The following is a 24609-nucleotide window of genomic DNA, read 5'->3' as shown; positions in this document are numbered from 1 at the left end:
ACACAGCATGCAGTTTTTAAAGGATGATTTTATTTGTTAAGGGAAAAAAATATTAAACCGAATTTGAGAAGAGGGCAAAACTTTTTCATGGCACTGTATATATACCAGAAAACACCGTGTAAGAAGGTATGTAAAAATATTAATTAGAAAAAATTTAAACAACATATTAAATAGAGTAAGCTAGGGTAAGCACATTCTCATTTTCTCATTTGCACATTTCTGTAGACTCTTTAAAAATAAATAAATGCTGTCACTTTTGTATATTCTGTAGATTTTTTGTGTTATGTTTTATATATTTTCATCTTGTTTCACTTTCTTTTAATTTAATTGTATTTAAGTTTAGTTTAGCTTAGCTTAGCTTATCATTTTTTATTCTACATTCACTTTATACACTAATATTCTGTGTTCTTCTTGTTTATCCCTTCATTTAGCATCCATGCTGCTGTAACAACTTAATTTCCTACCAGGGATTAAGAAAGTAATCGAAGTCTAAGTCTAATAAACCCCCTCACCATATTTTTCCCACTGAACACCAGAAATAGTCTGTTTTCATTTCATGTCTGCTCTTGGAGGACTGTGGACTTGCTCATCTTTAAACAGCACTGAAATAATTTTGCTGGTCTAAGGAAGTGAAAAGAAGTGAATTTGTGGTAAGATTATGTAATATTTTGACAGAACAAAATAAGCCTCTCTGTTTTTTGTTTTGTTATTGTTTGTTTTTTCTGGATTACCACCAAGGGCATCTTTCCTCAGGCATTGGGTAAGAAATCTTTTCACAATTAATGTTTTAATGACAATGCTGTACTAAACTATACTTCTAGTGTGCAGATTATATTGATACTCAAATAATATATATACTTTAAGAGAGAATAGTGCAGATCAGAAATGTTTCCCTGTATTTTAAAATCACATTCAAAGAGGTCAGAGTGAATACACTAGCAGTTGCTTCCTTAATGACTAATTGTCTGATCTGGTTTTTAACCCTCCTGTTGTCTTCATTTATGGGCACCAAAAAAATTGTTCCCTTGTCTGAAAAAAATCCAAAAATTCAGCAAAAAATTCCCTAAATTTATAAAAATTTGGGGAATTTCCATTAAAAGTTTTATTTTTATAAAAAAAAAACTAATTTGGCAAGAAATAAAATGTTAAAAAATTTTAAAAATAAAAAATTGTAGATATTTTTTTAAAAATGAATAAAAATCTTCCAAAAAAGATCTGAAGTGATTACATATATATCAATAAAAGTTCTAATATTTTCTTTAAGAACATTTGGGAAAAAATCAACCAAAATCCAGTGAAATTTGCTGGATTTTGGTTAATTGTTTTCTGAATGTTCTTAAAGAATTTTTTTGAAAACATTTCTTTTTTCCACCAAAAAATGTTCAAAAATGTCAAAAAAAATGTTGACAATGTGGAAGTTTTTACTGTGAAAATATATATTTTTTCCCACATTTTCAAACTTTAAAACGGGTCAGTTTGAGTCGCAGGACGACACCAGGGTTAAAGCTCAGGTGTTATGATCCTGCTCCAGCTTCTGCTCTTCTTTCCCCTTCTTCCCCATTTTTCCTGCTTTCTCCCTTGGGTTCTGATCTGTTTCTGTTCTGTCCTGTCTCTTTGGGTCACGCTGTCTGTCACCTCTCCCTCATGTCTCTCTCTCTCTCTCTCTCTCTCTCCCTGTTTCTCCTGCCTGCATTCTGCCATCAGTTAATTACTGCAGTGAGTGTCAGCTGCAATAATCAGATCACTCCATTCACCTGTTCTCCACCTCACCTCCACCTATTTAAGCTCTGTCCTTTCACTCACTCCCCGCTGGATCATAGTTACCCACATGCCTTCATGGACTCTGCTCTCACCTGGACTCTGCTCTCACCTGGACTCTGCTCTCACCTGGACTCCGCTCTCACCTGGACTCCGCTCCCACCTGGACTCCGCTCTCACCTGGACTCCGCTCTCACCTGGACTCCGCTCTCACCTGGACTCCGCTCTCACCTGGACTCCGCTCCCATCTGGACTCCGCTCCCATCTGGACTCCGCTCTCACCTGGACTCCGCTCTCACCTGGACTCCGCTCTCACCTGGACTCCGCTCTCACCTGGACTCCGCTCTCACCTGGACTCCGCTCTCACCTGGACTCCGCTCTCACCTGGACTCCGCTCCCACCTGGACTCCGCTCTCACCTGGACTCCGCTCTCACCTGGACTCCGCTCTCACCTGGACTCCGCTCCCATCTGGACTCCGCTCCCATCTGGACTCCGCTCCCACCTGGACTCCGCTCCCATCTGGACTCCGCTCCCACCTGGACTCCGCTCTCACCTGGACTCCGCTCTCACCTGGACTCCGCTCCCATCTGGACTCCGCTCCCATCTGGACTCCGCTCCCACCTGGACTCCGCTCTCACCTGGACTCCGCTCTCACCTGGACTCCGCTCCCATCTGGACTCCGCTCTCACCTGGACTCCGCTCTCACCTGGACTCCGCTCCCATCTGGACTCCGCTCCCATCTGGACTCCGCTCCCATCTGGACTCCGCTCTCACCTGGACTCCGCTCTCACCTGGACTCCGCTCTCACCTGGACTCCGCTCCCACCTGGACTCTGCTCCCACCTGGACTCTGCTTTTGGACTCTGTTTTCCCCTCCTCTGGATTTCCCTCACTAGGACTCAGTCTTCTTTCAGATTCTCGCTAGCCCTGCTTATGTCTCCAGCCAGTAGCTCCAGTCTCGTCTCTGTTCACCCCAGATTTCCTGAGCCTGCTTCCCTACCCCTTCTGTTCAGTTCCCCCATTTTGTAAGTACCCCTCCTTTGTTCAGTTTTGTTAGTTCAGTTTTGTGATCTCCCGTTTTTGTATTCATAGTGTGTGTTAGTAGTAGTTCGGTTTAGCCTTGTTTCTTCCCAGTTCAATTCTCCATTTATGTCTTGTTTTAGTTTTCTGGTATAATAAAATTCCTTCCATAATTCACTGGTCTGCCACTCTCTGTGTCTGCGCCTGGGTTCTCCAGCTCCCCCCGTAACATCCGGTCAGTTTGGAAACTTTTATCTTTGTCTAATTAGACGAACCGTCCGCAAGAATCTCACCTCATCCCCGGTGATGTTGGTGTATAAATTTAGGAGTCATCTGCATAATTATTAGGAGACATTTTGCTGTTTTCCAGAACTTTAGCTAAAAGGAGCAGAAGATGTTAAATAGAGGAGATCGGATTTACACAAGTTTCTTTGTTCTGCTGTTAAGGAATAATACATTTTCCTTCGAGATAATAAACAACCTACTATTCATAAGGTCAAATATAAACAGGAGGATTACAAATCTGCTTTAGTCACAGCCTTTACAAGACAATTAAGGAGTGTTTTTCTTATTTTGTGTGAAGTTCTCGAAGCACATTCTGCACAAAAGATTCACAGCCTGAATATAAATTGACTATAAAGACTAAAAGAACAGGAAACCCATCGACCTGTGTGAATAATGAGGCCCTCAGCTGACGAAGAGTCATAACAATGTTGTGATTAAATATACTGTTAATAAGGGACACGGTGTGCTGAAGTTTCTTCACTTGGATTCAAATTGCTAAAGATTTTCCAGTTTTGTGGGATGAGAGCAACAGAAGCACATAAACATTATTCGTTATTTCACTGTTTTGTGATTTTGTTCTGTCTTTTATCCAATCATTTATTCTACTACAAACTGTATTATTAGCATTAACTGTGCAGTTAATAGTTTATTGATTAATATAAACTATTAAAATTAATTATCAACTATTTAAATAACTCCTTTGAGTCATTTTTTAAAAAAGAAAATAAAGTCCACATTCTGTGAGTGCAGCTTCTTTATATGAATAATTTCTGGCTTCTTTCCTCTGTGACGGTAAACTAAATATCTTTTTTTGACATTTTATGATGTTATTGTTGGCTTTGGAAAACATTTAACAATATGAAATCAATATCTGACTACGTATTTTACTGATGTCAATCTAATGTTTGCCCTAATCAGCTTAATAATTTCATATTCCATATTTTGAGCCAGCATTAAAAGCTAAAATTTTAGGTATATTAGCTTACTTTGAAGTGTAAACAACTAAAAGGTCTGAATCTGTCTTGCTATAATAACGCTGCATTCAGGTAACACCTGCAGAATCGGACAAAAATAAACTCCAACTATAACTTAGCGGTTATATCCCCTTTAGCTGTTGTTATTTTTCTCTTTTGTGATTCTGTTCTGTCTTTTATATGATCATTTATCGTTTTCGGTGACATTTGGTCAACAGTTTTAATGCTATACCTTGTTTATTTGTTACTTTGGCATATTTCCGAGGCTCGGTGAATCGACCACCATGTCAGATGTTACCATGGAAACGCGTTTCCGTGTATTATAGCGGTTAGACTGAAACGTTAGCGAGCTAAAGTTAACTACGGTTTATTTTACACGATGGAGAGTCCTGAAAACACGAACGTGACCGTGAAAATAACCGTTCTCCGGGCAAATAACCTGGTAAGTTAGCCGTTAGTCAGCTAATTAGTTAGTAAAACTCAGATAAAACAGGTAAAAACGGTGAACTCGGCGACCAACAGCCAAAGCTACAACAGTTTATGCTAATTCCACGGTGTTTAATAATGAATATGTTAGCTTCAAGTGAGCAAAGTTTAAAAAAAAAAAAAAAACCTAAACATTAAGTTATCACTAAATAGACAGATTTATTCGTAACTGTGTTATTAAACTACAGGTAGAAGCAGCAGTCTTGTTAACACTGTAGTTATTAGTCAAATTAAACTATTAGCTTTGGTTAGCTACCGTTAAAAAATCCTTAAGAATTCTTTTTTAAGCTCTAAGATCTTAATTCCTTTTATCTAACAAACCTAGCCCCTATAATGGAACTTAATTGTTTTATAAATCATTTTTATTTTAACATTAACTGGACTGAATCAGGCTTAAAACGTGTTAACTTGTAGGAACTGGTGAATAAACATAGTTTCAGTTACTTTATTCTTGTATTTATGTGAATTTATTTTACAGTACGAATTTATCTATTGGTTTGTTGTTGATTAATGTGTCTCAGTAACCCTACAATAGATGGGTTATGTAAATAATAAGACACACAAATTACCTTTAATTTATTCAGTTAATCCTTATTTTATGTCAGAACTACTTTTTAAAAGTTAAGAAATTAATTGTCAAACATTTTGTATTGATGATTTGCCTTCCTGTGTTTGTTCAAATGGTGTAATTAGCATTAATTGTATAGTTACAAGAGCCGCAGTAGTTATTTGATTGATGTCAACTACTAAATTAATCATCAACTATTTGAATAACTAGTCTGAGTATTTTCTTTTTAAAGAAAAAACATCTTAATTTTTTAAGTGCAGCTTCTTAAATATGCTTATTCTGATTTCTTTCCTCTTCTGTGACAGTGAACTAAATATCTTTATTATTTTTTTATTTTATTTTAGTTTACTTCATTATTTTATTTTTTATCATTTATCTTTTTTTTTTTATCCCTGCGCTGCAGGACAGAAAGATTTAGAAAATCTTTTATACCATCAGAAATTAGACTGTATAATTCTAAAGTAAACGGATGAGACTCCCAGATGATTGAATTTAATATAAGACAAGATAAATAAAGTTCTTGTATTGTATTGTATTGTATCTTTGGAGATAACAAGATCATTTTGCACTTTGGGAAACACTGAACAACAATTTTCACTATTTTTACAAACCAAACAGCCAACAGTTAATTGAAAAAATAGAAATATTCAATGGTTGCAGCTCTACTTGTTATATTACCAGCAAAAGTACAGAAAAATATTCAGTAAAAAGTGAAAAGAAACTCCATATAGACAAAGCTGGTTTACTCCATTGCTCTTTCTAATGATGCATTTCTGATTTTACTTCCCAGTCATGTACAGCTCCAGTCTCAAAGCCACAGCAACAACAATTCAATGATTAAATATCATTAGCTTTCATTAGCATAATTTCTGTTTGTTTACCTGCATGTGTGCCAAATGAGACAACTCAAGGTGAGCTCAGATGTGTTGGCGCAGATCACCTCTCTCTAGATATTTAATCCCTTATTTTCTATTTCAGCAGCAAACTGCATTTGCATTCAGTTTCCAGGTTTCACTCCACACTGCAGTTTTTCACACCAAACCTGACAACCGATTAAAGAGTCGCTCCTACACAGCTGCAGGTCCTCTGACAGTTTGGTTGCACACAGCACTAATAACTGGGACTCCTGGGAAATACTGCTCATATTATGACAAGTATTTGTAATGTAAACAAGGCTGGCCTCACTGATGTTACTGTAATTATAACAGTATTTTTTAGAATTTAATATAATAAGAGTAATGTAAATGAAATGGCTGGTATGTGTCAAATAAAAACCCTCAGAGTGTTGGAGGACTAGCTGAGGCTGAGGAGGTGTGTGGAGGACAGAATCCACCGAGTGTTACTGATTCTGTTTCTTCTCTTTTCTGCAGCCCAGCAGAGGTGACAGCTTCCAGAGTTTTGTGACGGTTGGGATTGAAGGAACTCTGCTGGGAGAGTCGGACAGGAAGCCGGTCGATCCTGTGGAGCAGTGCGTCGACTACAACTTTACCTGCAGCTTCCCCTGCCTGAACGATGCTGAGGCTCTCAGCGACATCGCCCAAAAACTGATCATACGTGAGTTTAGTTTGTCTGATGTACTGTATATGACTTGAACTCCTCACAATCAGCTGTTTTTCTATGTACAATAACTTTAGTTCCAGGTGCTTGAAGTCCATAGAGGTGGGTCCAGATTTATCATTTTTTAATGGACTTTTTCCATCATTTCTGAGCCTCAGAACTTCATCAGTATAGCAGATAGACACATGACATTTTAGGAGGAAAATCACTTGTTTGAGTTAAAACTGCAAGTAACATAACTAAAAACATGGTAAATTTCCACAAAAAGAGACCAAATTGCAAAAAAAAGGCCAAAAGAAATACAAAATCAACACAAAAAGACCCAAAATCACCACAAGAAGAGATAAATATACCACAAGGAGACAAAATTTCCACAAAGACTCAAAATCACCACAAAAAAAAGCAAAATTACCACAAAAAGGGTCAAGACTACCACAAAAAGACACAAAATCAACACAAATAGGTACAAAATCACCACAAAAATAGGTGAGTATACCACAGAAGGACACAAAATCTCCACTAAAAGAAGCAAAATTTCCACCAAAAATCGTGAGGTTCTTCATCTCCAGTAATTTTATTAATGATCAGAGTTCTACCTTCACACTGTGAATACTTCCAGAGTTCTAAAGAGGTGGCTCCAGATTTATCACTTTTTAATGGGCTTTTTCTATCATTTCTGAGCCTCAGAACTTCATCAGTCCAGCAGATAGACGGATTCCAAAATGACCCCTAGAGATTCAAATTTGGCACAAAAATATTTGCAAACTCACCACAAAAACAACTAAAGCTACCACTAAAAGACACACAATTACCACAGAAAGAGTCAAAATTACTCTGAAAGTTTTAAATATGCCAGCAAAAGCATGCAAAATCACCACAAAAACAGTCAAAATTACCACAAAACGAGGGAAATTGCGACAAAAACTCAATTTCGGCAGAAGGAACTTGCAAACTCACCACAAAAACGGTCAAAATTACCACAAAAAATGCCAAACTACCCCGAAAGGGTGAAATATGCCAGCAAAATCACCGCAAAGACTCATCAGATTCTTCATCTGCAGTAACTTTGTTAATGATCATAGTTCTACCTTCATAATGTGAAAATTTCCAGAGTTCCAGGGTTTTCTTTGGGATCTCTGACTTCCTCCCACAGTATTAAAACATGCTGAGGTTGACTGGTGATTCTAAATTGTCCATAGGTGTGAATGGACACGACCTGAATGAGGATTAAGCAGTATATGGATGATGGATTGATGGATCTGTACACTGACAAGTCAACTGCAGCTTTAATCAGAACACTGTCAGTTTTCCTTCTAGTCCTGACTGAAATGTGCTCTCTGGTCTGGAGTCCAGCTGTAATTCCTCCCAGCTCTGTTTAATGCTTTGTCAGTGACAGTGATGGAGGTTCTTCCTGAGGAGAAGAACAGCGAGGTGAAGACGGCGCCGCTGGGCCAAGCTGTGGTGGACCTGATGCCACTGCTGAAAGGTACGACTGTTCCTAATGACGGTTTCTGTTTGTAGTTAGACAGACGAGTGTGTTGCTGCCTTCTGTGGAGGTCGGGGAGCAGAAACTGGTTTTAAGGAGTTTATTTTCTGTTTTTCCTCAGGTCAAAGCAGCTTCTCCTCTACAGTCCCATTAAATCCAACCTCAGCCAAAGAGTCCCCCACCAACTACAGCCACAAGGTTGGTTAGTTCATGACTCCACTGTAGTATCAGTTATTGATCAGTTATTGTTGGTTAGTTCATGACTCCACTGTAGTATCAGTTATTGATCAGTTATTGTTGGTTAGTTCATGACTCCACTGTAATATCAGTTATTGTTGCTTAGTTAGTGACTCCACTCAGGGTTTCTGCAAGACATTAAAAAGCATTAATAGTCATTAAATTGATTTTGCGAAAATTAAGACCTTAAATGGCATTAAAAAGCATGAACTTAGATTCTCAGTGGCATTAAAAATTCCTTCTGCAGTTTTCAAGACAAATATTTGATAATAATATATAATTGTAGACTGCCATTCGTCAGACATGTGCATCTGCGTAAACATGCCGAAGCATTGTGATAATTGCTCCCGCCGGTCGGGTACAGTTGCCAAAAATTGCATATTTGGAAAGTGGAAAAGAGCTGGGAAATGGGAAAATGCAAATTCCATCAAAAATGGCAAGAAAACGTGGAATTCATATAATGACTGCAGCCTGTGGGTGGTCAGGGGTGGATTCCAGATTCAGAAATAGTGAAATGAGGGGACAGTTTTCATATAAAAATCAACTTTTACAAAAAACAAACCCGTGTAATTTGTTGAGTTCATGGTCACGGCATTAAAATTTTGACAGTATAGCATTAAAATGGCATTAAAAAGCATTAAATTTGACTGGCTGATTTCTGCAGAAACCCTGTCCACTGTAATATTGATCAGTTATTGTTGGAGGTCACTGCAGCTATACTATATATAACACAACACGTCACTTTACATTTTCAATCAATCTTTATTAGTCATTGCATACTTTCATATACAATGAAATTTCATCGAGCTGCCTGCCAATGACAGCTCCGGCTGCTGCGCAGTGCTGCACGCACCTTTCTTGAGGAAAAAAAGAAAAAGGACATGTTGGGATCTGGGTAGGGATAGCAGAGGATAAAAGAAAAAAAAAGGCTCATTGTACCAAATGAAACCTCCAATGTTGGGAAATTCAATTTGAGAAGGAACCTAAAAAAAACAAACCCGCAAACAGGCAAAGCATGACGTTAGACAAGGATAGTTGGGATAAGGATGTGGGGAGGTGGAGGGGGGAGCACCACACAGTTAGCTGGTTCCTGTGCAGCAAATTACTGCATGGATTCCTGGCTCCTGTGTATAGTGAGGAAAGCTTGTGGAGGTGGGGGGGATGGTGGATATGGGAATGTGTGTGAATGTTTAGCTCAGTCCTCAGTTCATGAGTCTGAATGTTTGTGTATGTGTGTAGCCCATCTTCTTCCGTCTCAGACCTCTGGTGTCTCAGTTCGCGAGGGTGGGAGCGTGATAACACAGCAGGTTGCTATGGAGACGTCCTCGGTTGGCCCGGTCCAAAAGTCAACAGGTGTCCTTGGGAAGGTTGGGGGGGTGTAGCAGAGCTATCTCTTGGCCATGAAACTTCCAGAGGAGTTTGTTATTGTTCCAGGGGCGCCAGAATGTAATCAGTTATCTTCAAGTTTAGGCGGGAGAGAAGTAATTTCACCTTCCCCCTACTGCTCTCAACAATTTTAGACCTCAGCTGTAGCGATTCTCACCCTGATGGCTTCCAATCTGCGACTCAAATCAACAGTCACACCAAGCAAATTGTTCATCTTACGATTGAGTTCGTCATACCGAGCATCGGCAGCCGTGATCCGTTCGTTTGCATAGACCAGCAGAGTTTGGACGTCGTTTCTGTCTGCGGTCTTCCTGATTTTCCAGAAGCTCAGGCCAGTGAACAAGCCAATTATCAGCAGGCCTGTCATCATAAATCCGAATATATAAACATCTTCCACGTCCTCCACGGATAGGGGTGCCAGGCACATGATCCCCTTCCACTTCCCCCAGGCATCGATCACGTAACCAGAGGCGAAACTCCCATCCGGGCAGGTAGGCTCCCCTAGGCCTGTGCTCTTTGTGGCGACAATCTTGTCAATTGCGTTGAGAGACCAGTTAATCAATTCCATGATCGGTGTTTCGAAGGTCCAGTGCCAAGCGATCGCTCCAAGTCAGACAGACGAGACGAAGACGAAGAAATGCAGCAAGCAAGGAGACATGAGGGTAGGAAGGAACAGAGATAGTGGAGCAAAGAAAAGGGCGACCGCCTCCTACGAGAGCTGAGAGCAGTTACATTTTCATCCATGTGTTGAGAAAATATTACGTACATGCTTGAAATCACAAGCACAAGAAGGAGCTCAGAACTAAGAAACAGAGGGAAAAGAAAGACAAAAATAACTACAATCATTTAAATGACAGGAGTGTTTACAAGATGTTTGTCCTCAGTTTTTTCTTACATACATTCAGACAACTCTCACTTTTATCCATGTGCTAACATAACTGCACAAGGGTTTTCTAATCACCAATGAGCCTTTCAACACCATTAGCTAACACAATGTAGCATTAGAACACAGGAATGATGGTTGCTGGAAATGTTCCTCTGTACCCCTATGGAGATATTCCACATTTACAGTTTAGATTGTCACACCTGGATGGATGATTTTTGATTCAGTTTTTGTTGTTTTGTGTCTTTTTAGTGGTAATTTAGCATCTTTCTCTCTTAATTGTGCATCTCTTTTTGGTAATTTTGTATCTTTGAGGTGATTTTTTATCTTTCTATCATTAATTTTGCATCTTTTTGAGGTGATTTGCATATTTCTATGATAATTTTGCATGTTTTTGTGGTAATTCTGCGTCTTTTTGTGTTGCTTTTTCATCTTTCTATCTTAATTTTGCATCTCTTTGAGGTGATTTTTCATCTTTCTATCTTAATTTTGCATCTCTTTGAAGTGATTTTTCATCTTTCTGTCTTAATTTTGCATCTTTTTGAGGTGATTTTTCATCTTTCTGTCTTGCATCTTTCTATGGTAATTTTGCATCTTTTTGTAGTGATTTTGCATCTTTCTATGGTAATTCTGCATCTTTTTGAGGTGATTTTTTATCTTTCTATCATTAATTTTGCATCTTTTTGAGGTGATTTGCATATTTCTATGATAATTTTGCATGTTTTTGTGGTAATTCTGCCTCTTTTTGTGTTGCTTTTTCATCTTTCTATCTTAATTTTGCATCTTTTTGAGGTGATTTTTTATTTTTCTATCATTAACTTAGCATCTTTTTGAGGTGATTTGCATATTTCTATGATAAATTTGCATGTATTTGTGGTAATTCTGCCTCTTTTTGTGTTGCTTTTTCATCTTTCTATCTTAATTTTGCATCTTTTTGAGGTGATTTTTCATCTTTCTATCTTAATTTTGCATCTTTTTGAAGTGATTTTGCATCTTTTTATGGTAATTTTACATCTTTTATGGCGATTTTGCATCTTTTTTGAAATTTCTGCTCCAAAACGAGACAAAAAACAACACAAATAAGATTTGTTGATGACAAGATTTCCTCAGATCCTGATTTTATTGAGTTCTGCATTTCTAACACATTTCTGGAGACTTTGGGGACAGTTTTTATGATTTCTTTGTCTTTTATTGTGTTAAGCAGTTCCATTAAAAATCAGCCGTTTCCAGCTAGAATAATCATTTACCACATTAACAATATCTAGACTGGATTTATCATTCATTTAATGTAATCTTCATTGAAAAAAACGGCTTTTCTTTTAAAGATAAGGACATTTCTCAGTGACCCCAGCTACTGAATGGTAGTACTGGTATATATCATGAGGTTTAATCTGTGCTGCCCTCAGTTCATCTCCAGAGCTACAGAATGACTCCATAAGTCAGTAGCAGCTGTTACCTGTCAGTCAATGTTCTGCAGCCACAGAAGCGACCCGATGAGGAGGCGGCAGGTAGAACCAGAGAGAAACAGGTGGCCCACCAAGCTTTTTTAAAATGGAAGGCAGTAATCCCACCAGGGACGAGTAGAGCCAGGCCAGTCAGAGTTAACGTAAAGGTAACACCAGGATAAACAGCACACCACATCATAAGCTCTAATCACCCCTTCTCACAAAACGTCACAGAGCAGGTGTAGATGTAGACAGGAAAAATCATTAAAAAACTATTACAATTATTAATAAAAATAAATTCTGGTAACCATTGCTATCAGTACTGTCACAGTCCAAAATCTGACTTACTTTCCTTCTTTTCCTCAATGTCTGCTGCCCAAACTCACCTGTTTTGCTCGTTAAAAGATAAAAATCTGAAATTTTCACAGTTTTTTCTCTTCATGTCGTTGATTCAGACTTTGTAGCAAAGGACAAATAGATCAAATAGTCTCTAATTACTGGTGAATTAAAATACGAAAAGTCTCATCTTTAAGCTAATTAACAAAAAAAATGATCATGCAGAAGTAATCTAGTCATATTTTCTGTTACAATAATATAAAACTAAACATATGCTTGGTCACAAAAATGAAAAAAAATTAATTTTTATTAAACTTTCATAATTGATTAAGGAGATGTGATAAGTTTTACCACAAAAACTAAAATATTGACAGATAGTCTGATCCAAGTAGAGCTAAATACAGACATATAATGTAGTTTTCAGTCTCTCCAGACATCCCATATTCAGTATTTAGACCCCCAGGTGGAAAACTCCTGGTGCAGTTTACACACTTTAACCTACTAATGCCATTAGTTTGAAAATGAAATGTAAATGTCTTCATCTGACCCTCTTCAACAGCCGTCCCTGGATGTGTTTGTCAGCGTGTCGGAGCCGTTGCTGCCCGAAGCCGGACTCTCAGCCTCCAACCTGCTGAAGGTAACCATGGAAACAGCTTTCTCCATCCCCGAGGCCTGGATGCAGCCATCAGGTCCAAATCCGTGTACGTACGCTGCTGCTCTGGAGCTCCCGCTGACTGCAGAGGTGAGTTTATACTCCTGAGTAAAGCTATCATATAACAATCCTCATTCAAACCACACTGGAAAAAATAAAGAGGTTTTGATCATTTTCAAAAGCATTTTGCTTTTTTAAACGTACACCATTTTACAGATTATCTATGTTTTGTTAAATGAAACAACTTTTGTGAAATTAAACATTAAAAATGTTGTTGTTTTACAAGGTTTGACTGATAAATTGACCTCTTGACGCCTATTGTCGCAAATTCACAACATACCCCTTTCATTCAGACTGCAGACAGCGTATCCATCCCCCAGTGCTGGTTTGTGCACCTAGGAACCTTTAGCAAGCACTGGTTTCTCATAGGACCGGTCCGAGTAGGACCTAATTATTATATATCTGTTATTATTATTATATATCTGTTCTATGGGTAGTAGACAAATTAACAACCTCCACTTATTTTAGCATCATCTGGAAAGCAAAAACACGCAAAAGTTTTTTTTTTATTGTAAATAAATTCAGGCATCAAGGGGTTAGTAAACCATAATAGATAAAATAAATATTTTTAACTGTTAGCAAAAAATTGCATTATTTTTATAGATATTTTCAGTTTTTAGCAGTTATATTGTGTTCATTTTTTCCTTGTTTTGTTAAATTACAGATAATATCTAATAATATCACTGAAAAAATGTGTGAATTTACATGAGGACCCTAAAAGATACACAAAATTGCAAAACTGTAAATAATGCTATCATTAAAAATATGTATTTTTATAAAAGGTGGTTTGTTCTTTTTCAAGGTTTGACTGATATATTACACAATCTTTTAATTGTATTTATAGCAACAAAATATTGCATCATTTTATAGATATTTACTGTTATTTGAGAGAAAAATTTGCATTTTAAGGATTGAAAAATTGGTGAATTATTTTTTAATAGTTATATTATGTACAGTTTTTCCTTGTTTTGTTACATTACAGACAATATCTAATAATACCATTGAAAAAATGTTTATTTATATGACAACCCTAAAGAATACAGGCCAAAACTGTAAAGAATGCTTACATTAAAAAGTCAGTATTTTCATAAATGATAATTTGTTCTTCTGCATTGTTTGACTATAAAATTGTGCCATTTTTTAAAACTGAATTTAAATTAGTAAATTATTGTTGTTGTTTGAATGAAAATTCTGTATATTAAGGATGGAAAAAAGGTGAATAATTTTCTCTGTTTTGTTAATTTACAGATAATATTGAGTAAAATTGCAAAAAAAAAGAAGTAATAATTTACAGGTTGACTGTATGAAAAATGTAATCTGAAAAGTTGTATATTTTAGGCATCCTAATTTGTTCCTTTACAATGTGAATGTAAAAGTATCTTATTTTAGTGTTTTAAATCATGTAAAAATATCATTAATTGACAGATATTTGCAGTTTTTTTCTACAATTTTTAAATGCTATAGTATTCCCCCATTTGTGCCTTTTTTTCACCCTTACTGCCAGATTGTCAGGTTTTTTAATTATCTGTTTGACTCCCAGAAAGACCAGGTGCTGCTGTTCTATGAAGGGCAGCTGAAGGCAGGAAAACAGAAGGAGGACAAGGACCGTCAGAAGAAGTGGCCTCATCGCGCCTCACTGGTCCCAGATAACCACTTCATCCCTGGAGCCTTTTTCCAGCCAGAACCGATCGAACAGGAAGACGGAGAGCTGACCGGCGTAGAAGTAAATACTAATATAAACATGCTGCTAATTGTGTTAGCATGGCATAACATATAGGATTACACGTAGGCAAGGAAGGTCATTAAAATAGTTTTCATTTGATAGACACTGCCAAACTTAGTCTGTCTTCATTTGTTGATTTATCTACAGATGTTTTTTTCCCCTGACCTGATCTGAGTCGTTTAATATTTAGTATTTGCCCATACTTTGTTCTATTTTACTAGATAATACACATGTAAAGTATTGTAGATCAGCTGTAGTACCTGCTTGTTCCACCAGGTGGAGCCTCTTACTGTTTGTGACTGTAGCAACCAGAGGAGGCGCTCACTTCTGTACTGGCAATCAGAGAGCATTGTGGGAGTTTAGTTAGTAAAGGAGAAAGTTAAACATGACATATAAAGATTGCCCTCTCAAAAGTCTTTTTGTTGTTTTACAAGGTTTGATTGGTAAAATACACTTTTTTAAAACTGTCACCAAAAACATGCATTATGTTCTAGATCTTTGCTGTTATTCAAGAGAAAAAATATGCATTTTAAGGGTTGAAAAAAATGTAAATACATTTTTAAAAGTTATGTTCTGTATAGGTTTTCCTTGTTTTGTTAAATTACAGATAATGTCTAATAATATCACTTAAAAACTTGTTAATTTACATATTAACCCTGAAAAAACAGGCAAAAACTGTAAATAATGCTTATATCAAATATATGCAAATTTATAAATGGTAGCTTGTTCTTTTACAGGGTTTGACTGGTAAATTACACTTGTTTTAAACTGTCAACAAAAAGTTGTACTATTGTATAGATATTTGCTGATATTTGAAAGAAAAAATATACATTTTAAGGGTTGAAAGAATGGAAAATATATTTTAACAATTATTGTGAACAGTTTTCCTTGTTTTGTTAAATTATAGATAATATCTAATAATATTGCTGAAAAAATGTGTTCATTTACATGATAACCCTAAAAAATGAAGACCAAAACTGTAAATATTGCCACATCAAAAATCTGTATTTTTATACATGGTAGTTTTGTTCTTTTACATTGTTTTACCTCGTAAAGGAGCACCATGACAAATACTTCTATGACAGTTACTGACGTTTGTCCAGTGCATAAATGTTTACTTAATCTAGTTAAGACCAGAACGGTGTTTTATGAAACTGATGGGATTCGTGTGACAGTGGATGGAAACATTTAATCAGGTGTAGGTTTATGATAAAAACAATCAGCTAAAAGTTTTTGTGATTTGGTCCCAGTTCTGATTCTGACCAGGACACCCCCAGTCTAAACCAGTTTCTTAGATTCATTTGAATAAAGCTGCATCTGAAACTGGTTAAATGTGTTTCTGGTCACACTGTCTGATCACCTGATCAGGCCGTGGATTACTTCAATCCTAGAGAATTTTCCAGTCAAACATCTCCAAAACTCCTGCTGCACATCTGTCAAATTTAACCCTTTTATTGCTTTTCCTCATTGAATTATAGTCAGTTTAATTTGGCTTTTTTGACAAGAATTTACAAAATAGACGATTTCATGTCAAAGTATGAACAGATTTCTACCATATATTGTAAATTTCTTAATTTCGTATTAAGTATTCTCCTCGTTTAATGTGACAGATCTGTGCAGCTGGTGCTAGAAATCACATATTTAATGTGTTTTCAGTCTGCTAGTACCAGAGTAAAGTTTAAGGCAGTAGTCGAGTCCAGAAGAGATTAAAACACAGATGACATTTACTAAGTCTGTAGAAAAAAGATACAACATGATCTTGGTGAACTGTCGTAGCTGTGAAAGCAGGACTGCACTGCTTTCACCACCTGAATTTAAAAAGACAAATCAAGACAGAAATGACACTGAGGCTGCAGGATTCTATGAAAACATTATTAAATACAGACAAAAGGAGACATTATTAGTTCTTTTATCTGGATCCATTAGTGTCTTATAATCTCTACAGTGAATGACACAAATAAGAACAACAGTAATTACATTCAGTAGTTTTTTATGTATGTTTTTCTTCTGTCATTTTCTAAAACTGTAGAGCATTAGGACATATAAAGCTCAGCTGCAGTACTGAAGGTCTGAATGTTCCTGCAGGATCGAGTATTTCGAGATGAAGCAGAAACCAAGAAGAGCACAGTGAGCTGGGACACTGAGATGTGCTGCTTCATGGATGCAGGAGGAAGCAACAGGTCAGACAGACTTCATCCTGTCTAACCATCATACGTCCTGCTAGCTGTGAACTTTAACTGATTGTTCTGGGAAGAGAAAAACAGCCGTCACTTTCTTGGGACTGTCCTGGACTTTAAGGAATCTCTATAGAATCAGCACCTGTGATCATCAACAAATGAACAAATAATGGCTCAGAAAATAATAATAATAATAAGCTGGAAATGACACTGGTGAAAAATACAAAAAGCATGGTTCAGATACAGAAAATGATATTAGAGACCTACTTACAGCTAATTACAGACCAACACACAGTCAAACAAATTATTACTTTTACAAAAAAATGCTTATCTGGAACACTGGAGGAATCAAATTTAACCTTAAGCCCTCCAGTGTTCCAGATCTGCCACTAAACTGATGATAAACTGCCAGAAAATCTCATTACTGTCAGAGATAGAAAACGGAGACAGATTCTGACCAAACACAGACTCAGTGACCCGAGTCGAGTCACGAAGAAAGAAAAGTGCAGGAAGAAAGAGTCTGTTGTCGCTGCCTGACAGGTGAAGTAGAGATGGAGACGTGATTCATCATAAAATGGGACAAATACAGTAATATAACAGAAGAATCCTGTAAAAACTGACTCTTTAATCCCAAACATCACAGGACTAGAATACAGGAAAAAGCAGCAGATTCTAGATGTTCAATGTTTGACTGCAGGGAAACAACAATAAAACATCTCTGAATATGACAACAGAACCAATTGGACATAAAACTCACACAGCATGTTTAACTTATTCTAGTTGTCTTTCTTTTTGACATTATTTGACTTGCTGTTTTTCATGGAGTTCCACCATCCTTGATATTCACTGTCCAGTTTAATTAACTGATCTGTGTGTTAATGTTGTGTAACTTCAGGCTGCATCAGAGGATCTCGGAGAGCAGACTGTGGCCGGTGGAGGTTATGAGGTCTCTGGTTCCACTGGCAAAGGTTTGTACTGTTTTCAGGTATTTTCTCTGTGATGCTGCAGCGTTTACAGACAGCATCCTCAGAGCTGCACAGGAGGGGATGTAGCTCAGTGGTAGAGCACATGCTTCGCATGTATGAGGTCCTGGGTTCAATCCCCAGCATCTCCAACCTCTTATCTCACATTACTCAATATACTTCCTTCACTTGTCTCCTGAATCTTAGTCCCTACCAGCAGAATGTACACTCAGGCCTTGTCCACACGTAGCCGGGTATCTCACAAAACGAAGATGTTTTTCTACGATTCGGCCTATCATCCACACGAAAACGCAGATTTACGTCATCAAAAACGATTCTTTTTAAAAACTCCGACCAAAGTGAAGATTTGCGAATTCTCCGTTTTATGCGTCTGCATGTGGACATCAGTAACCGGGGTTTTGCGTTTCGAAACGTCACCGCCTGCGACAAAATATGTTCTTACGTCACATATGCGACCTGTGTTTACATTCGGTAACAGTATGGATGCTCTCACAAGGTTTTGGGCGCTGTTTCTTGTACAGGCGCTTTTTACTTGCTTGTTTTTACAAGCCCAGATACTGCTCCACATTCAACAACACAGGCGAAGGACGACGTTAAGGACGGTTATTCTCCACCACCTTGCTAGGATTTGGGGAACTACTGCCACCTAAAGGTCCGGCATGCTTATGAATGTGCTGAAAAACGCACTTATGCGGTTAGGTGTGGATGAAGTTTTTTTCTAAAAACGAGGTGGTGTGTACGTAAGTTTTTTTCTAGACGGAGGGGGAAGGATGTTCGGTTTTACAAACCCGGCTACGTGTGGACAAGGCCTTAGAAACGTTCCCGTTAGCTTTACAGATGGGAGGTTTAATGCTGCTCCAGAGAAGGACACACTTTGTTTGCTGGTGAAGCTGAGAATGAGGTTTATTTTACATTTTGCTGTCCTGTATACGACGACGTAAGGGAGGTACTTTTCAGGAATATGTCCTCTGTTTATGCTGGTTTCTTTTGGTTGGATGACTAAAAAAAACTAGAATTATGTTTTAGAAGAGGAACCTTCTTCTTGGCAGAATTCCTTTGCCAGGCCAGGGATAAAAGGCAACATGCTTTGTTTGAGAACTGAGCAGCAGAATATTGTGTGTTTTGGATGTGTTTTAATTGGCCCCTGGGGACAAATAAAGTTTTCTGAATGTATTGCTGCGATGCTAGCATATTGGTGTCTCGTAAACCCATGAGGGTTGTTCACGGTTGTGTGCATGACACGAAAATAAAGAAATAAATCATATATGAGTGGAAGACGTGAGGGATTAAATGAGACGTCAGTCAAGCCAATATAACGTGGCACAGCTGCATTACCTGTCATCTGTTTTCTTATAAACTACCTCTGTATTTTATGTGTTTTATGTGTTTTATGTGTGTGTGTGCAGCTCGGTGAAAGCTCCCCAGAGATTCCCTTCCATGGTGTTGCGTTTGTGGACATGGGGAAGCTGCTGTATCCCGGAGTAAAACGCATCCGAGGAGCGTTTAGTGTTCAGCTGTTCACTGAGGCTGAGCTGCTCAGCAAGGTCACACAAATACACACATTTAATTACACTCTTTCATCGCTTTTCATCACTGAAGTGCATTCAAACCAAAATACCAAAACAGACTCTTTCATGTCAAAACAGAATTCTGCAAAGTAATGCCAGTTTATTAAAAATATAGAATGTATTAAATATTCACCTCGTTTAATGTGACAGGTCCATGCTACGGTGGCCGAGAGGTGCAAACCAAATTTACATAATGCAAAACACTTTTACAACCTCCAAGACAAATTTACAAGCGACAAAACACTTTTACAAATCCAAAAACACTTTGACAAATCCAAATTTAACCGGAAAGGGAATGTCCCAACTCCGGGGTTGAACCGGAAGTGGCAACGAGGAGCGGCTAATGCTACTTTTGGTTGTTGTTGATGGTGAACCAAGATGGACAGCGAGCGGGTGATGTTTTGCCCGTTTTGTGGGGAACATATGAACCGATTGACGCGGTTTTGTTTTTCGTGTGGTCGGTCTTTAGAGTGTTTAAATGGCGCAGATCAGCACCAACCAAAAGTAGCATTAGCCGCTCCTCGTTGTCACTTCCGGTTCAACCCCGGAGTTGGGACATTCCCTTTCCGGTTAAATTTAAAATTGTTTTTGGATTTACAAGCGACAAAACACTTTTACAAATCCAAATATGAAATGGGATTCCATCTGCTTTTTATGGTTCATTTGCTTCCTTAAACAGAGTATAATTAAGTTTTATCCTTATTCCCCACTGTGGGATCAGTAAAGTTTATCCTTATCCTTAAGCTTATCCTTATTCTTTTCAGCATCAGTTTTATCTCTTTGAATCCCATTTTTGTCAGTAGGTAGGTGTGTTCCAAATAAAGACTCCAACCTAAAACAGTCCATTAAATAACCCCAGCGCTGCTCCAGTGGTGTGTCTGTGCTGTTAAGCCTCCATTGAAGTGAGCTTGTCATTGATTTTTGCACTCAAAGGCCAAGCGGACTGTCAGCGTGTTGAAGGATCAGGTGAAGGCAGCAGCCAACCAGGCCAAAGCTCGAGCCAGATCAGCCCTGGGCTCCGACAAATTAAAGGCAGTGAAGAACCTGGACGGAGGCAACAAGGGGGCGAAGGAGCTGGGCAGAAAGGTCAGGAACACCCTTGAGTTTTACACAATGTTTCATTAAGACAAACTGGACACTGCAGCAGAAACAGTTCTCAGCAGTTTCTCTTCACCTCTCACAGTAAAAAAGTCTTTCTGCTGTAAATGTTGGACTAAAAACATCTGGGGTTTTTTTCTGTCTGCAAACTGTCAATCAGAGCAGGGCGGCTGTGGCTGACAACATCACTGAGAGCCTGTCTGAACCTGATCCTGCAGGGAACACAGAGGGAAATGTGAGCTTCACACAACACCAACACAACTCTGTACAACATTAATGCAAAATATAACACAATGTTCATCATTTACTGTGTTTTCCAGTCCAGTTGAAACTGGTTTCATTGACTGGAAAACACAGTAAATGATGAATATTGTGTTTAAAACTGGTTTCATTGACTGGAAAACACAGTAAATGATAAATATTGTGTTTAAAACTGGTTTCATTGACTGGAAAACACAGTAAATGATAAATATTGTGTTTAAAACTGGTTTCATTGACTGGAAAACACAGTAAATGATAAATATTGTGTTTAAAACTGGTTTCATTGACTGGAAAACACAGAAAATGATAAATATTGTAAATGGAATTTCATCAGTGTGGAAAAATCGTTACCTGTACATTATTGCAGATATTGTGTAGTAAAATCACAGTAAGAAAACATAAATTCATTTACTTGCAATCACTAAAAAACTGTAAATAATGTCCACATCAAAAATTTATTTTTGCAGTTGACTGTTCATTCTTTTACAACATTTGGCTGTAAAATTATACAGTTTTTTCTGTGTTAAAATCACCAAAAACATAATAACTTTACATGTATTTGCAGTTATTTGAAAGAAAAATTGGAAATGATTTGCTTAGTTGTTGCTGTGAGGACATCTTTTCTACTGTGCATCATTTATACTACAGCATACTGATATCCAGTTTAGCTGTTTGCCATTAAAGCTCTCAGCCTTTTCAAACCTCACTTGTGTTAATCCCAGATGTACACGGCAGCTAGAACTTATATCATCATTGAAATAGCTCTGGAGAAACCGCTGGTCCCCAAACCATCTGCAGAGGAGCTGACCAGAAGGTAAAAATCCTGAGAAATAATCACCTGAAAGTCACCTGTGACAGAATGACAGCAGCAACTACAGATCCAGTGTCTCGTACATCATTTTCTGTTTGACTATGAAGCACAAATGAGAAAGAAAGTGTTTCTTTATTTCCTGCAGGATGAAAGCGTTGATCCCACCCAGACATCCGCTGACGTCGGGTTCAAGCAAAGCAGAGAGAGTAAAACATGCAAACTATTGACTGTTTTATTACAGATTTTCCCTGTTTGATAAATTACAGATGATATTTACTAAAATCACACTGAAACAAGTATTAATTTACATGCAAACTCTAAAAACACAGGACAAAACTGTAACTAATGACTACATCAAAAGTTGACTAAAATTACACTTTTATTTTACTGGTTTTAAATCAGCAAAAAAATATCTTTATAGATATTTGCAGATTTCAGAAGAAAAATAAAATATCTTAAGGATTTTTTTAAAAATCATTTAATTGTTATTTTACATATTTTCTCAGTTTTGTTAAATTACAGACAATATAATAATTTACATGCAAAAAAAATACAGGCAAAACTAAATGATGAAAATGACAAAAAAAATCAACAATTGTCATTTTTACTGATGGTAATTCATTCTTTAAAACATTTGCCTTAAAATTCCACCTTTTTAAGTGGTTTAAATTGGCAAAAATTTAAAAAATAACTAATTTTATAGATATTTGCAAAAATAACCTATCTTAAGGATTTTAAAAATCATTTAACTGTTATTTTACAGATTTTCTTAGTTTTGTTAAATTACATGAAAAAATGAATTAAAATCACTATAAAAAAATTTACATGCAAAAAATTTAACAAATGTCAATAATGTCGACATCAAAAAATTTTATTTTTACAGATAATTCATTATTTCAAAACATTTGGCTGTGAAAATACAATTTATTTTTTATTATTGGTTTTAAATTGGCAACAAAAACACCCCAACTTTTTGTACAGATAGTTGATGTTATTTGAAAGAAAAAAATATCTATCTTAAAGATCGAAAAAAATATTTAACTTTTATTTTACTGATTTTCTCAGTTTCGTTAAATTACAGACAAAATATTTTAATTTACATGCAAAAAAAAATAAAAATACAGGACAAAATTGTACAAAATGTCCACATTAAGAATTATTTTTATTAATGGTAATTCATTCTTTTGAAACATTTGACTGTAAAATTACAACTTTGTTTTAACCAGTTTTAAATTGGCAAACTTATTTTATAAATATTTGATGTTATTTGAAAGAAAAATTCTGTATCTTAAGGGTTGAAAAAATGGCAAATCATCTGTTGAACTGTGATTAAACAGGTTTTCCCTATTTTGTAAGTTACAGATGGCATCTAGTAGATTACACTTTTGTTTTACTGGTTTAAATCAGCAACACAAATGTCTTCATTCATTCATATTTGCAGATGTTCGGGAAAAAAAGTAGTGTCTCTTATGGATTTCAAAAATCATTTAACTCTTATTTTACATATTTTCTCAGTTTTGCTAAATTACAGGAAAAAGTTATTAAAATCACTGTAGAAAAAAATATAATTTACATGCAAAAATAAAGCAATCTGTAAATAATTAAAAATTGGTATTTTTACAGATGGTAATTCATTCTTTTAAAACATTTGACTATAAAATTACAAATTTTTTGCTGTTTTTTAATTGGCAAACTTATTTTATATATGTTTGACATTATTTGAAAGAAAACTTCTATATCTTAAGGATTGAAAAAGTGGCAAATCATTTGTTTAACTTAGATTTTACAGATTTTCCCTGTTTAGTTAAACTACAAATAATATTTACTAAAATCACCATTATTAATCATGAATCATTTATATGTTGACTGTAAAAAAAAAACTGCCAAATCTGAACGTCAACATGAAAAATCAGTATTTTAAAAAAACAATCATTTGTTTACAATGTGTGACATTTAAATCACAGTTTTAGTGTATTTAAGTCAGTTAAAACGTCAACATTTTACTGATTATTGATGTTATTTTCACAGTTTTTGAACGTTACACTATCCTGCTGTGTGTTTTAAAGTATTTTTCCTTCCATTGTACACCCACAGACAGCAGTGTAGAAGTATTTACTCTGTGGATTCTCCTCCTGCAGGCAGTGATGGACTTCCACAGGGAGGTTAACAACACGGTGACCCAAGTTTCAGAGCAGTACCGGGAACTGTTTGGTCCTGAACCGCTGCAGAACTGCAGCTGCGAGCAGATGAAGGTTCAGCTGATGGGAGCGTTGAATGTCTCCGGGAGATACTTCAGCCTCAAGGAGCAGATGAAGGTCAGAATGAAACTCCACGGGACTCTGAAGCTATTTATTTTCAGTGGATTTCATAAATGACCAATGTTTCCCCACATGTGTGTGTTTGTGGCGTGCAGCATGCGGTGGTGAAGATGGTCCGAGACAAGATGCAGCGTACGGAGCCTTTTACGGACCCCCACCAGCTGAAGACGTTTGTCAGCAAACTTTACGTCGACCTGGTGGATGAGATGCACGTAGCTCTCAGCAAGGTGACAAATACACCGTCTGTCATTTATTTAGAGTTTTACTCATCACATATCTGGAACAAACTCACTGACCTTCCTGTTTGGGTCCCCATTCATTTTATATTTGGAAACAGTGACATGCAGCAATACTTCACATGCACTGAGCTCTATAGTTCCATTTTATATATATATGTACTCTACTAGTCAAAAGTTTGGGGTCACTTAGAAATGTCCTTATTTTTGAAAGAAAAGCTTTTTTTTCAATGAAGATAATGTTAAATGAATCAAAAATCCAGTCTAATGTTAATGTGGTCAATGACTATTCTAGCTGGAA

At 36.8% G+C, this 24609-nt stretch overlaps 1 protein-coding gene and 1 non-coding gene across 2 annotated transcripts in view; both read left to right on the top strand.

Moving 5' to 3' along the window:
- Window positions 1-4343: 4343 nt before the first annotated feature.
- Window positions 4344-24609, top strand: part of cfap70 (cilia and flagella associated protein 70) — a 43811-nt gene continuing 23545 nt past the window's right edge. Inside the window, exons 1-16 of the mRNA XM_055013760.1 lie at window positions 4344-4479; window positions 6462-6645; window positions 8039-8134; window positions 8256-8332; window positions 12118-12252; window positions 12981-13163; window positions 14674-14856; window positions 16942-17036; window positions 17929-18001; window positions 19423-19560; window positions 20518-20670; window positions 20843-20917; window positions 21666-21757; window positions 21900-21960; window positions 23893-24069; window positions 24168-24299. Coding sequence (XP_054869735.1) covers window positions 4417-4479; window positions 6462-6645; window positions 8039-8134; window positions 8256-8332; window positions 12118-12252; window positions 12981-13163; window positions 14674-14856; window positions 16942-17036; window positions 17929-18001; window positions 19423-19560; window positions 20518-20670; window positions 20843-20917; window positions 21666-21757; window positions 21900-21960; window positions 23893-24069; window positions 24168-24299 — 1917 coding nt within the window. The 5' untranslated portion in view covers window positions 4344-4416. The remainder of the gene's footprint in view (window positions 4480-6461; window positions 6646-8038; window positions 8135-8255; window positions 8333-12117; window positions 12253-12980; window positions 13164-14673; window positions 14857-16941; window positions 17037-17928; window positions 18002-19422; window positions 19561-20517; window positions 20671-20842; window positions 20918-21665; window positions 21758-21899; window positions 21961-23892; window positions 24070-24167; window positions 24300-24609) is intronic.
- On the top strand, window positions 18076-18147 carry trnaa-cgc (transfer RNA alanine (anticodon CGC)). Its single transcript has one exon. It is a non-coding gene; the product is annotated as a tRNA-Ala (tRNA).

Source organism: Amphiprion ocellaris, chromosome 1 (assembly GCF_022539595.1).
Source record: "Amphiprion ocellaris isolate individual 3 ecotype Okinawa chromosome 1, ASM2253959v1, whole genome shotgun sequence".
Lineage (NCBI taxonomy): Eukaryota > Metazoa > Chordata > Actinopteri > Pomacentridae > Amphiprion > Amphiprion ocellaris.
The sequence above is the reverse complement of the archived record's forward strand: the minus strand, read 5'-3'. Positions and strand labels throughout refer to the sequence as shown.